The 11,446-nt window shown below is 43.6% G+C and overlaps 2 protein-coding genes across 2 annotated transcripts; one reads left to right on the top strand and one right to left on the bottom strand.

The window, feature by feature from the left end:
- The first annotated feature begins 281 nt into the window (after positions 1 to 281).
- Positions 282 to 2,272, top strand: rxfp3 (relaxin family peptide receptor 3). The gene has a single exon (XM_049737936.2). It carries the CDS (start codon positions 446 to 448, stop codon positions 1,667 to 1,669), a length of 1,224 nt encoding a protein of 407 aa, XP_049593893.1. The 5' UTR covers positions 282 to 445; the 3' UTR covers positions 1,670 to 2,272.
- A 913-nt stretch (positions 2,273 to 3,185) lies between these two features.
- On the bottom strand, positions 3,186 to 11,442 carry slc45a2 (solute carrier family 45 member 2). Its single transcript, XM_049737904.2, has 7 exons — positions 8,237 to 11,442; positions 7,013 to 7,189; positions 5,461 to 5,822; positions 5,241 to 5,384; positions 4,785 to 4,908; positions 4,173 to 4,378; positions 3,186 to 3,485 (listed from the first exon to the last, which is right to left on the bottom strand). Exons 1-7 carry the CDS (start codon positions 8,703 to 8,705, stop codon positions 3,237 to 3,239), a joined length of 1,731 nt encoding a protein of 576 aa, XP_049593861.1. The 5' UTR covers positions 8,706 to 11,442; the 3' UTR covers positions 3,186 to 3,236.
- Between the last annotated feature and the right edge of the window lie 4 nt (positions 11,443 to 11,446).

Here is an 11,446-nt window from a genome sequence, read left to right as displayed (position 1 = left end):
CGTGTAGACAGACAATATAATACTTACAGGCTTATATTTTTTATCCTGTGGGTGTTATTAAATTATCTTAAATTAACTCATTTGAGATTTAGGGTTACATTTAGTCATGTAATAAATTCAACTCAGAAAATAATATTCAAGTCCAGATTGATGTGAGAAAAAAATCATGAATAATTCTACTTATATACTTGTTTTGCTTCCCAGCAATGCATGGTGTTAAGGAAAGGTCGTTCCATTGGTTGACTCTGCATTACGCGTCAGTCAACTGATGCAGTGGGGACTCACATTTCATCTCCTCTAGAAAAAAAGCGCTGCGTCAAGACGCACGACGCTTCTTGGAGCTGTGGGAGAACATCATGACAGGATTTGTTTAATTGGTTTTCTGGGATTGTGTGTGTATGAGTGTGTGTGTGGTGGTACCTGGGGGTCATTTGCGTGTCGGATAATGTCCGGGGAACCTCCAGAACAAGGATCGGCTTGGAACTTTAACGAGAGCGCCAACGCCACCACAAACCGCTCCTGCCACTCTCACTTCCACTCGACCGAACTCGGGTCCGAGTCGGGCTTGGATGGCGCTGCGGCGGTGCGCATCATCATCTCGGTGGTCTACTCGTTGGTGTGCGCGCTGGGGCTGGTGGGGAACGTTCTGGTGCTCTACCTGATGAAGAGCAAGCACGCTTGGAGGAAGTCCCCCATCAACTTGTTTGTCACCAGCCTGGCGCTCACCGACTTCCAGTTCGTGCTCACGCTGCCCTTTTGGGCGGTGGAGAACGCGTTGGATTTCACATGGCTCTTCGGGCGCGTCATGTGCAAGACGGTGTCCTACGTGACGGCCATGAACATGTACGCCAGCGTCTTCTTCCTCACTGCCATGAGCGTGGCGCGCTATAGTTCCTTAGCGTCGGCGCTCCATGGCCGGCGCGGTGGACGCCATCGGCGGCGCCTCCTCTTCCCACTACGGCGCTGCGGCGCGGCGCGCTGCGTGGCCGCTTCCATCTGGGTGGCAGCCGCCTGCGCTGCGCTCCCGCACGCGGTTTTCTCCACCACGGTGCGCGTATCCGGCGAGGAGGACTTGTGTTTGGTGAAATTCCCGGAGAGCGAGCGCACCAGCGCGCAAGTCTGGTTGGGACTCTACCACTCGCAGAAGGTCCTCCTGGGCTTCGTGGCTCCTCTCATCATCATCTCGGCGTGCTACCTGCTCCTTTTACGCTTCGTGGCGGCCAACAACGACATCAACAAATCGAGCGCAAATAGACGCGCTAAGGTGACCAAGTCGGTCACCATCGTGGTGCTCTCCTTCTTCTTGTGCTGGCTACCCAACCAAGCGCTGACAGCTTGGGGGATCCTCATCAAGCTTAACGTGGTGCACTTCACCTACGAGTATTACACCACGCAAGTTTACGTGTTCCCCGTGTCCGTGTGCTTGGCGCACTCCAACAGTTGCCTCAACCCGGTGCTCTACTGCCTGATGCGCCGCGAGTTCCGCAAGGCGCTTAAGAAACTCTTCCGTCGGATCACATCGCCTGCTCTCACCACCATCAGGCCCATCACAGGCACCACCAAGCCTGAGGGGGACGAGCAGGGGCGCGGCGAGCCTGTCGGGGCGCCCCGGGAAAGTCCACAGGAGCCCGCCGCGGTGATCTTCTATCCTCCAGGAGCGGCTATGTAGAAACAGACACGACAGATAAGACATTAGTAATTTGGCAAAAATACTTGAGTACAGTGTTAAAAAAACACAACTTGCATTTTTTTGGTTCCACAAGTTAAACCTGTATTATACTTTCATTAATTAAAAATGTTGCTTGCGCAACCTACATTTAATGTCCACCCTGTTTTTTTGCAGCAACAGCATTTTGTTTTTCCTCATTAGAGACTTCAGCGCAGTTGCAAATTAGATATTTGCACTTATGTTTTGTTAGTATCATCATGTTATGTATGTAGTTTGATGTTGTTGGAATTACCATATTAAGCTAAGACGAAAAATTCCACCCTGTCAGCAAATTTTGATGTTGGTGTGTACTATATTGCCTGCTTGCATTTTAAGTGTGGCTACATTGCATAAAGCTAATAAGAGAATATAAAGTAGTAAATTGGTTTATGTAATGTAATTACTGCCTTTAAAGGGTTTGATTCATTAGGAGCCAAAGTTGGGTTGTCTGGTTAGTCCATGTGTGAGCATTTTGTGTGAGTTGTGGCCTACAGCAGCTCCTTGTGAATGTTGTCATTATGTATTTGAGTGTTTGTTTTATTCAATAAATGGCTGAAAAGGTTACTGTGGCTCTCATGACTTTCACTTCACATGAGCTGCAACATTAAAATTATGATTGAAAAAATAATTTATGTGATTAAATATCAAATTATACGGTAAAAATTCAAACACTGGAAAAGTAATGATTTTGACATTGTCGCACAAAAGGTGAAAGGTTATCCATAAAATATTGTTTTTCATTTTAATAAATACATTTCAAAGAACACGGGGAAAAAATGGAACACTAAAGGAAAAAAAGAAAAATCATAAAGAAAAATAATGAGTTTAAATAAGCTCCGCAGCAACAGCAACCATGTTTTTCTATTTTAACAAGGGCAAAAAGGCAATTTTTGCTAAAGGGTTGAAAAAAAGTTGACCTTCCAGCTGAAATTAAAAAAGCTTTCTGACATTTTATAACCTTTACAACAAAAATGGTTGAAAACATTTTAAGGAAAAAAAACATGCTGGACCTTGGAGAAGAATTTCTCTATAGACAGGTTTGAAAAAGAAGATTGTAAAGAGTGGTGATCAACAAAGAAATAAAGATGTTATTTTTTACAACACAAAGTTAGAATAAAAAGGAGAAAAGAGTTGTAATAATATGAAAGACATTACTATTTTATAAATAACAAAACATTCTGTGTAGCTATTTGAAAATATAAGAGGAAACTATTTTAACAAGTTGTGAAAATATAAATAAAACTAAAAAGATCTGACAAGAAAGCTTTTGAGAAATCTTTTACAAATTAAACAGTCATATTATCAAATAATATTTTAGGGGAAAATTAATTCTCACAATCTTACTTTTAGATTCTTCTTCACACTACAAATTAGTGTGTAACCACAGCGCCTCTACTGGTCTCACTTAGATGGTGCACCCACTGGGAATCGACAGATTTCCAATTTCTGCCTGCTCAATCAACGACACACTTGAAAATGACATTATAAAGAATCTTTATTTAGCAATACAATAGTCTTTGTTGAAATATTACAGATTGTGCGACGGGGAAGGCGATAAGTGAGCTTGTCTGACAAAGAGTGCGATAAACATGCAGCCCAGCAAGGACACAGTGGAGGCGGACAGGACCACCACCACCACGCTGCCCACCATGTTGACCAGGGCGCCCAGGCCGGCACCCACCAAGATCTGGGCCAGCTGTACCATGCAGGTGAGGGCGGCGCAGTCAACGCCTGTGCCCCGTGCTGTTTCGCCGCCGCCGCGACGAGCCATTTCCTCCTGGGGAGGGGGGGAGATTGATGATTGGCTGACGGATTTTATAAAATGGACATCAATTGCTTATGGATTTTGGCTCTTGTATTCTTCTTAGCACTCCACCGCAAATGAGGAAATTATATGTTAAAAAAAAAAAAAATATATATATATATATATATATATATATATATATATAAAATAGTCCATTCAACTCTATCAATATCTGACTTGTTCTTGTTGAGTAATTAGAGCTTTGCTAACAACCTGCAGAGTTGCCACCATCTATCTCGACATGAGTCATCTTTAAAAAAACCAGCTTGAATCGAGGTAAAAATAAAAATCATTCTTCCTCCGGGGACAATGTGAGAACAGCCTGTCGGAATAGGATTTATTACACCACTTAACGTTATATTGACGTGGTGTCTTGAGAAATGCAGAAGCGGAGATGCCATAAAGGAAACACGTCCCCATTCGCGATTAAGCCTTTTTGTACAATTTCGTTTCCTGCGCGGCGGCTCGATACTCCATTAGGTTCAGCTTAAGAGGAGAGGAAAAACAATTCGCCCTGCTTTGATTAAAATCGGAAATAAGGTGGCTTTTGTTCCTCAAGTTGAGCTATTTTGTGAGTGGAGATTAACAAAAACAAGCCCATCTCAGTTCTCCGATATCCAGGATTGCACGTACTTCCGAAATCTCATATTGAGGACGTACCTCCTCCTCACGTTGGTACTCTGCGATGAGGTTGAATGGGATGGTGTAGAGCGTGCTGGACATGACTCCAAAGACGCTACACAGGACCAGCGTGGCGATGACGTTGGGGAAGAGGCCGATCAGGCCCGTGCCCAGGCCGAATACAAAGTAGCCCAAGAAGTACAAACCCTTCAAGCCCACGTAGGGCAGCAGTAAACGTTGCACATCTGCATGAAAAAAAAATTGGATGAGCCTCTCCCTCAATTAATCCATTAAATCTGAGTTTCACTTTAGACGGACGTCCCTTTTGTTATCACTGATCTATTTGGAGCTTCACTGCTGTCACACTGTGGTCTTTTGTACAATAATTAATTATGACTCAATGACCACGACGAAAAAAGTATCCCGCGGTGAAAGTAGCTGGAATCTCGGAAATGAAACAGTTGATCATTAGCCTGGCGCCCAACTAGATGAGAAGCAAAAGAAGTGCGAATCAACTTCACCCCCGAGGGACTTCCTTCATCTTCCTTTGAAAATTGTCCTTTTAGATGTGACGGTTTGTGGAGGTGTGAGTTGGCCTTCCATTTTCACAGAGGCGCTTCATCTTCAATCACTTTCAATCAAGGCACTTACATGAGAAAACAGCCGAGGACACGGCGTTGATGCACAAGCCCCAGCAACCGATTTCCACGCCGCGTTCGTAAGTGGCGTACGAAGTGGAGTTGTGCTCGGCATACGGGTTGCCCTTGTAGACGATCTGCGGAGAAGCAGAATTTTTTTTTTTTATTCCCGAAAGCCTTCCTGTTGCGACTTCATGCATCTCCTGATGAGGTTGATTTTGAAGTCGGCAGGGGAGATTTAGCTTTTCTATATGCACTTGTTATGTAAAGATCCCAAGGCGTCCAGGCTTCACGCTGTGAACTTTCAAATCTTTCATTGGCAACATCTCAATTGCTTTTTGATTACATATAGTCCATCTTAAAGCTCATCAGCAGGGGGGTCACGATGACGGGAAACAGAATTATGATTCAACGCTTGCGTGTATTCATACATTTTTTTCGCACATCCGAGAAGGTTGACAATTCTCACCTGACCCATGAAGTCGGTGAAGAAAAGCATGTTGCAGAGGAACGCCGTCCATCCCAGGAGGTGACTGATGCACAGGTAGCGGTAGTGGTTGGGCATGCTGATGATGGCTTTCAGCAGCGACTTGAGCGTCATCCTTTCACGGGTCTGTGAATGCATCATCACGTGTTCCCCCTCCATCTTTTTTTTTTTAGAAGAACTTAACAGCGTGACAACACTGTACCTCCTTACTGGGCTGTTTGGCACTGGAGGTGACAGCGTTGGCTTCCCCGAGAGCCGAGAAGGACCTCGCTCTGATGTCCTGGACCGGAACCGGCGGCGGGTCCTCGGGGTCTTTGCCTAAAGTTCCGTAACCGTTCTGCTGGGAGCCCAGCTGCCTCAGGGCGTTGAGCGCCGAAGGTTGCCGGGCAGCCGCTTTGTCCAGGGGCTCCTCGGGAATGCTGAAGAGGTGGATGGTGAGGAAGAAACTCCAGGTGAGCGCCGAGAAGAAGAAGATGACCTGGTACTCGGAGCCCAGCAGCTGGCCTAGGCCGGTGTGAACCCAATCCATGGCGCCCATCAGGTACCCAAACGCTCCTCCCAGACCTGAAAGAGACAGCAGGATACTCCATAGTTGCTTATAATTAATTTAATCGCTTCTCTTGATGTGTTATGATTAACGTAATTGCATTTTTGGCATTTATTCATAACAGCCAGAACATTAGAAATGAACAGAATGGCTAGAAATGATCTTTTATCACATGTAAAAAAAAAAAAAGCCATAACTCACTTTGTTATAACACTCATGCAAAATGACATTCATGCATTCTTCTCCACGAAAGGCTTTTGAAAGTGAATTCCTGGTGAGCACAAACTGATTCCACCTCACCGTCCTCCTCCTCCTTCTTCTGCTGCCTTCATCTCACCCCCCACATTCCAAGCGAGAAGAAAGAATCATGTGCACGCAAGGCCTCCGAGGCTCGCTCAGCCCCGACGCATGACCACAGCACATGACTGCCTGATTAAAAGTCGGACTGTGTCAAAAGTCTTGCGTCACCTCAAGTCGACTATTAGTCGCAAGGTGTCCTTCGGGAAGTGCCTGGGCTGCGTGAGTTTTCCTTAAATTTGAACTTTCTAGAAACATTGGTGAGTATGACACAAAGTGGAGCCACAGGAGCCACTTTGTTCAAAAAAGCACATTTGACTAAGCCTGGCGTATGAAAAATTGATCAATAGGAAGTGCAAGGTTGGCAGCTTCAAAGTGGGCAATTTCATTTTGGCTTATTAAAATGACTTTTGAAAAGTTGACCTGCGGCTTTTGGAAGACAGTCTTGGGCACTTGTCTAGCAGCTAGCTATTAGCCGCTAACAGCCAATTTTTAATTGGCCTTAACTTAATGATGTAGTCCTTAATAATTTAATAATAGTCCTTAATAATTGAGCATGTTTTTAAGTTTTTCTTTTTCTTCATTTTCAATAGCAACTCTTCAAAATATATACCGGCAGTTTATTTTATTTTATTTTACAACCCATGAGGCTATTTATGCCATTTAAAAGTTCAGCAGAAAACAGAAATAATGTAATTTAATAAGATCTAAAATTGAATTATAGTAAAAATGTATTTTTACAGATCACAAGATTGTTTACGCAATCATTCAAAGGTTTTGCACAGATGGAAAAAAATAATTATTATTTTTGTTGTGCAGTGTCTTAATTTAATAATAAAATTGTAGAGTTTATTAAAATGTTTTATGAGAAACGAGTAAAAATAACACAATTAAAATGAGCACATCATACCAGTGAGCAGAGCATGATAGTGGAGGCCTCGTTCCTTATCCTGATGAGAGCACACGTCAAACAAGTAAGCCTTGATGGGCCCGTCGATAAAGTCGGCAGCAAAGTCGAACAGCACCACGCCCAGCATCACCAACACGATGGCCCACGTCCTCCGTGCCGACCTGTCGGCGAACAGCGCTGCAAAACAATAACATCAAAATTGGCGTTCTTGCTTTTAATAACAAGCCCTTAGTTACCACATGGAATCCTTCCAACGATTGCAATACACCCGCAAGCACGCCGGCGGGCGTATTGACGATTGAAGACGCTGCCATTAGCATGCTAATGAATGACCAACAGGGGAGAAACAACAAGTGCAGAGATTCAAGTGGGATCATCGCATTAGCACAATGTTATGATTACAACTGATGAATAGCAAACAGGTTGAAATAATGATTATGGGGGTTTTAATTATTTAGAGCCACGAGGCATTCAGTGTCTCGGTGCTTAAATGTTAATGAGGGGCATGGTCATATTAGCTGTACATGCAAAATTTGTAAGCCATTATTTTTTTAAGTCTACCTGGAGTTACAATAAGTCATGTGACTCAAGTCCCCAACCTCGGATCAAATCTGACTGATTGGATGTGTCCCTAATGTTGTGTCCAATGAGTAGTAAGCTTAAACCAGAAGATCAACTCTCTTTTATTTTTATAACCCTCAGTAGAATCGAGACTATCTGGCTTTTTCTGGTGTTGCAGCTTGGCAGAGAATTTTTTATTTATTTGTAAAAATGAGCAGCAATGTCAGCAGCCACGGTCTCACGATCAACAATTGAACTTGTGTCACAAGCTGCAAGTGTGACTGGCGGATTTGATCAAACGCACGGCTCTCTCAAAGCGCACTCGCGTTTCATTTGTCATTCCTCTTGTGTCATTTTTTGTCAGATCATGAAACGCTGATAAAGTTTCACTCTGTACGCTTCAGGAAAAAAGGGAAAGTGTGAAACAAAAATCAGAATATACCCAAAAAGTTTGATGTTAGTCCTGGGGTGGGGCGTTTTTCAGGGGAGGCAGTGCCCCCAAACCCCCCTCCCCCCTAACTCCGCCAGTGAATACATTAGTTTACAAAATGTCATCTGCTCATTAAAACTCGGTTGCTTGTGTTCGCGTCAGTGAGACTTTAGCGGAATTAATTAATAATAAATTTAAACCAACATCTGCTTCAGAGCAACTCATTTCCTAACCTGAGATAATGAGATCTCCGTTGAGGAACATGGTGATGCCCACAAGCATGAGGAGGCCCAACGTGAGGATGTAGGGCCTCCGCCGCCCCCACGGCGAGCGGCAGTAGTCGCTGGCTGACCCGATGATGGGCTGCAGCAAGAAGCCCAGGATGGGGCTGATCAACCACACCAGGCTGTACATGCTCCGCGGCAGGCCCACGCTGAGCAACACGGGCGTGACGAACGCCGCCTCCACCGCGTAGCAGAATTCCCTTCCGAACATAACCAGGCCGTGGAGGATCAGGCGGCCCCGAGAACGCCTGGGCGGTTCCACCTGCCCGAAGACTGCGCCCTCTGCGCTGTCCATGTAGTAGTCTTTGGAGACGGTCAGAGCCTTCGAGTCCTGTGGCGAGGAGCCTCCATTTTTTGTCGGCTCCGTGACTCGGCAAGGCTGGGGCCTGGCGGACTGGTCCTCCGATAAAAGGGTCATGTTTGGAGGGCAAAAATCTACGAACTAAAAAGGTCTAAAGATCCGCTCCTTGCATGGGTGCTAAATCCTTTTGGACTACTGCATAGCAGAGTGCGAGACCCCTCACGGCTTTACCGCTCATGTGAGACCTCGCCGGCCCGTCTGGGAAGAGCCGAGTTGGGCTCCGGGAAGGGAGGGAAAGAGAGAGGAGGAGAGAAGTTAGACGTATTTATGAGATTAGTAAAGGTCTCGTCCCCTCAAGTGGGCAGAGCAAAGACCTGGGGCCGCTCATGGGAACTTTGGGGCCTCACGTGCGAGTGTGAGGCGGCATTCATAAGATTCAGTCAAATATTGAGCTAATGCCAGGAAGTCACAATGCTACAAATATTGAATTGTACTTTTGCAAACTTTTGGAGTCTTCAAAGACTTGGTAATCCCGCCCCCACCCCCCTTAACAACCACATGTCTGGAGCGTTCAGCTGCAACCAAAACGTACCCCGAGCTAAGCTAGCAAATGCACCAAGGCCTGACATTTGTTTCTGCTCGTTTCCTTGTTTGAGAATGACTGTGCTCAAAGTTAAGTCCTGGGGCTGATCATGGGAACGCATTGATAACATTCTTTTCGATGTCAAGATGGCTACTTTTAATTAAAGTGTTTCCCAAACTTTTTAGTATATTTTTACATAATGGAATAAATCACATTCAACCAAGAAAAAAGCAGACAAGCAGAATTTTGATGGCTGATTGTGTCAGGGGTATTGTGAATGTGATTTAAAAAGATTTTTTTTTTTTTTAATATTTCTGGCATTTCATGGAATGTTATTTAATGAATTCCGTGAATCAATGTCTTGGGATTGATCCGAAAATGGTTGTTTTTATACATCGTGCTGCTTCGGGCCTCCTGAGGAGACGATAAAAGAAAGCTAATCTGAATGTATGCGTTTATGCGACGTGCGTAAGCAAATCCTCATGGGGGTTGATTTTTATTTGTAGTCCCCTCAAGCGATTTAGACATTTTTCTAAGAAAGATTGCAGGCAATGTGGTCTCACATCAAGGTTCCAAAGATAAAAAGTTCTTTGTGATGAAGTATGCTGCTTTGAAATTGAAAAAATCTCTGTATTTTTTATGGTGGTAAGATCATTTTGTAAAGTGTTCTTTCAGTGGTATTTTATTCCTGTGCCTAACTTGAGGATTTCACAGCTTGCCACAAGCTTTCGACGTTGCGCAAATTTCGTCCAATTTGGCAGCCGCTGCATAATCAGTACATTTTGTCTGGAGGAAAATAATTGCAGTCATTTTCGGTACAAAGGCAGCGATTACTATAATTGTGTAGCACCTACAGTAATCTAAAAAAAATATTCTTAAATTGTCATTCTTTTGCCCACTTACATGATTGAAATCATAAAATATATTGGGATATCAAAAAATACCCCGAGTGAATACGAAGTGGCGTTTTAAATTGATTTTTCATTTATAAAGAAAAATATGAAAACGACCTGTACCATATTATACACGAGTCTAAAAATAAATAAATAACTGTTTTGCATTAAATATGCGGTCAGAAAAACGTTCTTGCTGTTATTGTACGGACAACATCAGACTCAAGGCAGGCAATTAAAATTTCCAGCGAGCTGCCAGCTGTGCGAAACAACTTTACCCTGACATGTCTGCCGCTCTTCTTTCAAAACACCCACTTGACGCAACAAAAGCCTGCTTGACAATTTGAAGCTCGCATAGTTACAAAGCAAGAGAGCTGAATACTGTCTCTATTTATCTCTGAGGATTTGTAAAAAAACACAACAACCAGGCCTCCATTCCGATATCTAAGAGAAATTCCGTTTGTTTTAGGATTGATCCTAAAATGGCTGCCGCAAACAGAGATTGCGCAATGTTTTCTTGTTTAGGTTAAGTGGGTTCGGTTAGTTAACTTTTACAAAGACTCGCTCTAAATTCCGCAATCTCAGCGATAACAAAGAGTAACCAGTCATCCCTAGACCACGGTGGCCTAATTTTTAATTATCTGAGCAAATGAAAAAGTGGCGAGAAGCAGCAAGGAAAAGCGGCAAGATCTCATTTGCGGTCACTAAAGGGGCACAAATGAATTATAAATGTGAGAAGGCTTTTTTTTTTTTCTCCTTATCTGATAATGAGAAAGTAGGACGAAAGGGACCAAAAGAGAATCTTATCACTGCGGCAATCATAGTTAATCCAAGTCATTAATTTTTGACTATTTTTGTGAACATTTGACATTTTATGGGAGTTGGCAGTTTAAAAAAAAAAAATTACTCAATTTGTAAATTATCTGTGGCCTTGGAACATATATACAGAGTATGTCATAAGCTCGTCACTCGTCCCTGTAAATGTATTTGAACATATTATCGGCACTTCACTTTGAAAGCATTACGCTACATCACCATGGCGATCGACCCTTGATCTTACAATGGGTGCCTAGCCGCTCATGCGAGGCGGTCGACAATCCGGAGGCTTTTATCGATTGATGTCATCCATAAATAGAAACAGTTACTGGGAAAGAGGACTTCAAGTGCATTACAATCGCGCTCCCTTTTCATATATGTGAGGGATGGGGATTCGACTAATTGACTGAGCAACTGGATGGTATTTTGTGGGATAATATTTAAAATGGATTCATTTTTAGAAACACCGCAAGGAATGTGTCCACCTTCCTAACTTAAATTTAATTCACTTTCACATCCCAACATAGGCAAGATCAATTCATCAACTGTTTTAATTCAAGTTTATT

This window comes from Syngnathus scovelli, chromosome 13 (genome assembly GCF_024217435.2).
Source record: "Syngnathus scovelli strain Florida chromosome 13, RoL_Ssco_1.2, whole genome shotgun sequence".
NCBI lineage: Eukaryota > Metazoa > Chordata > Actinopteri > Syngnathiformes > Syngnathidae > Syngnathus > Syngnathus scovelli.
Note: the sequence above shows the minus strand (reverse complement) of the source record. Positions and strands in the feature narration are given on the sequence as shown.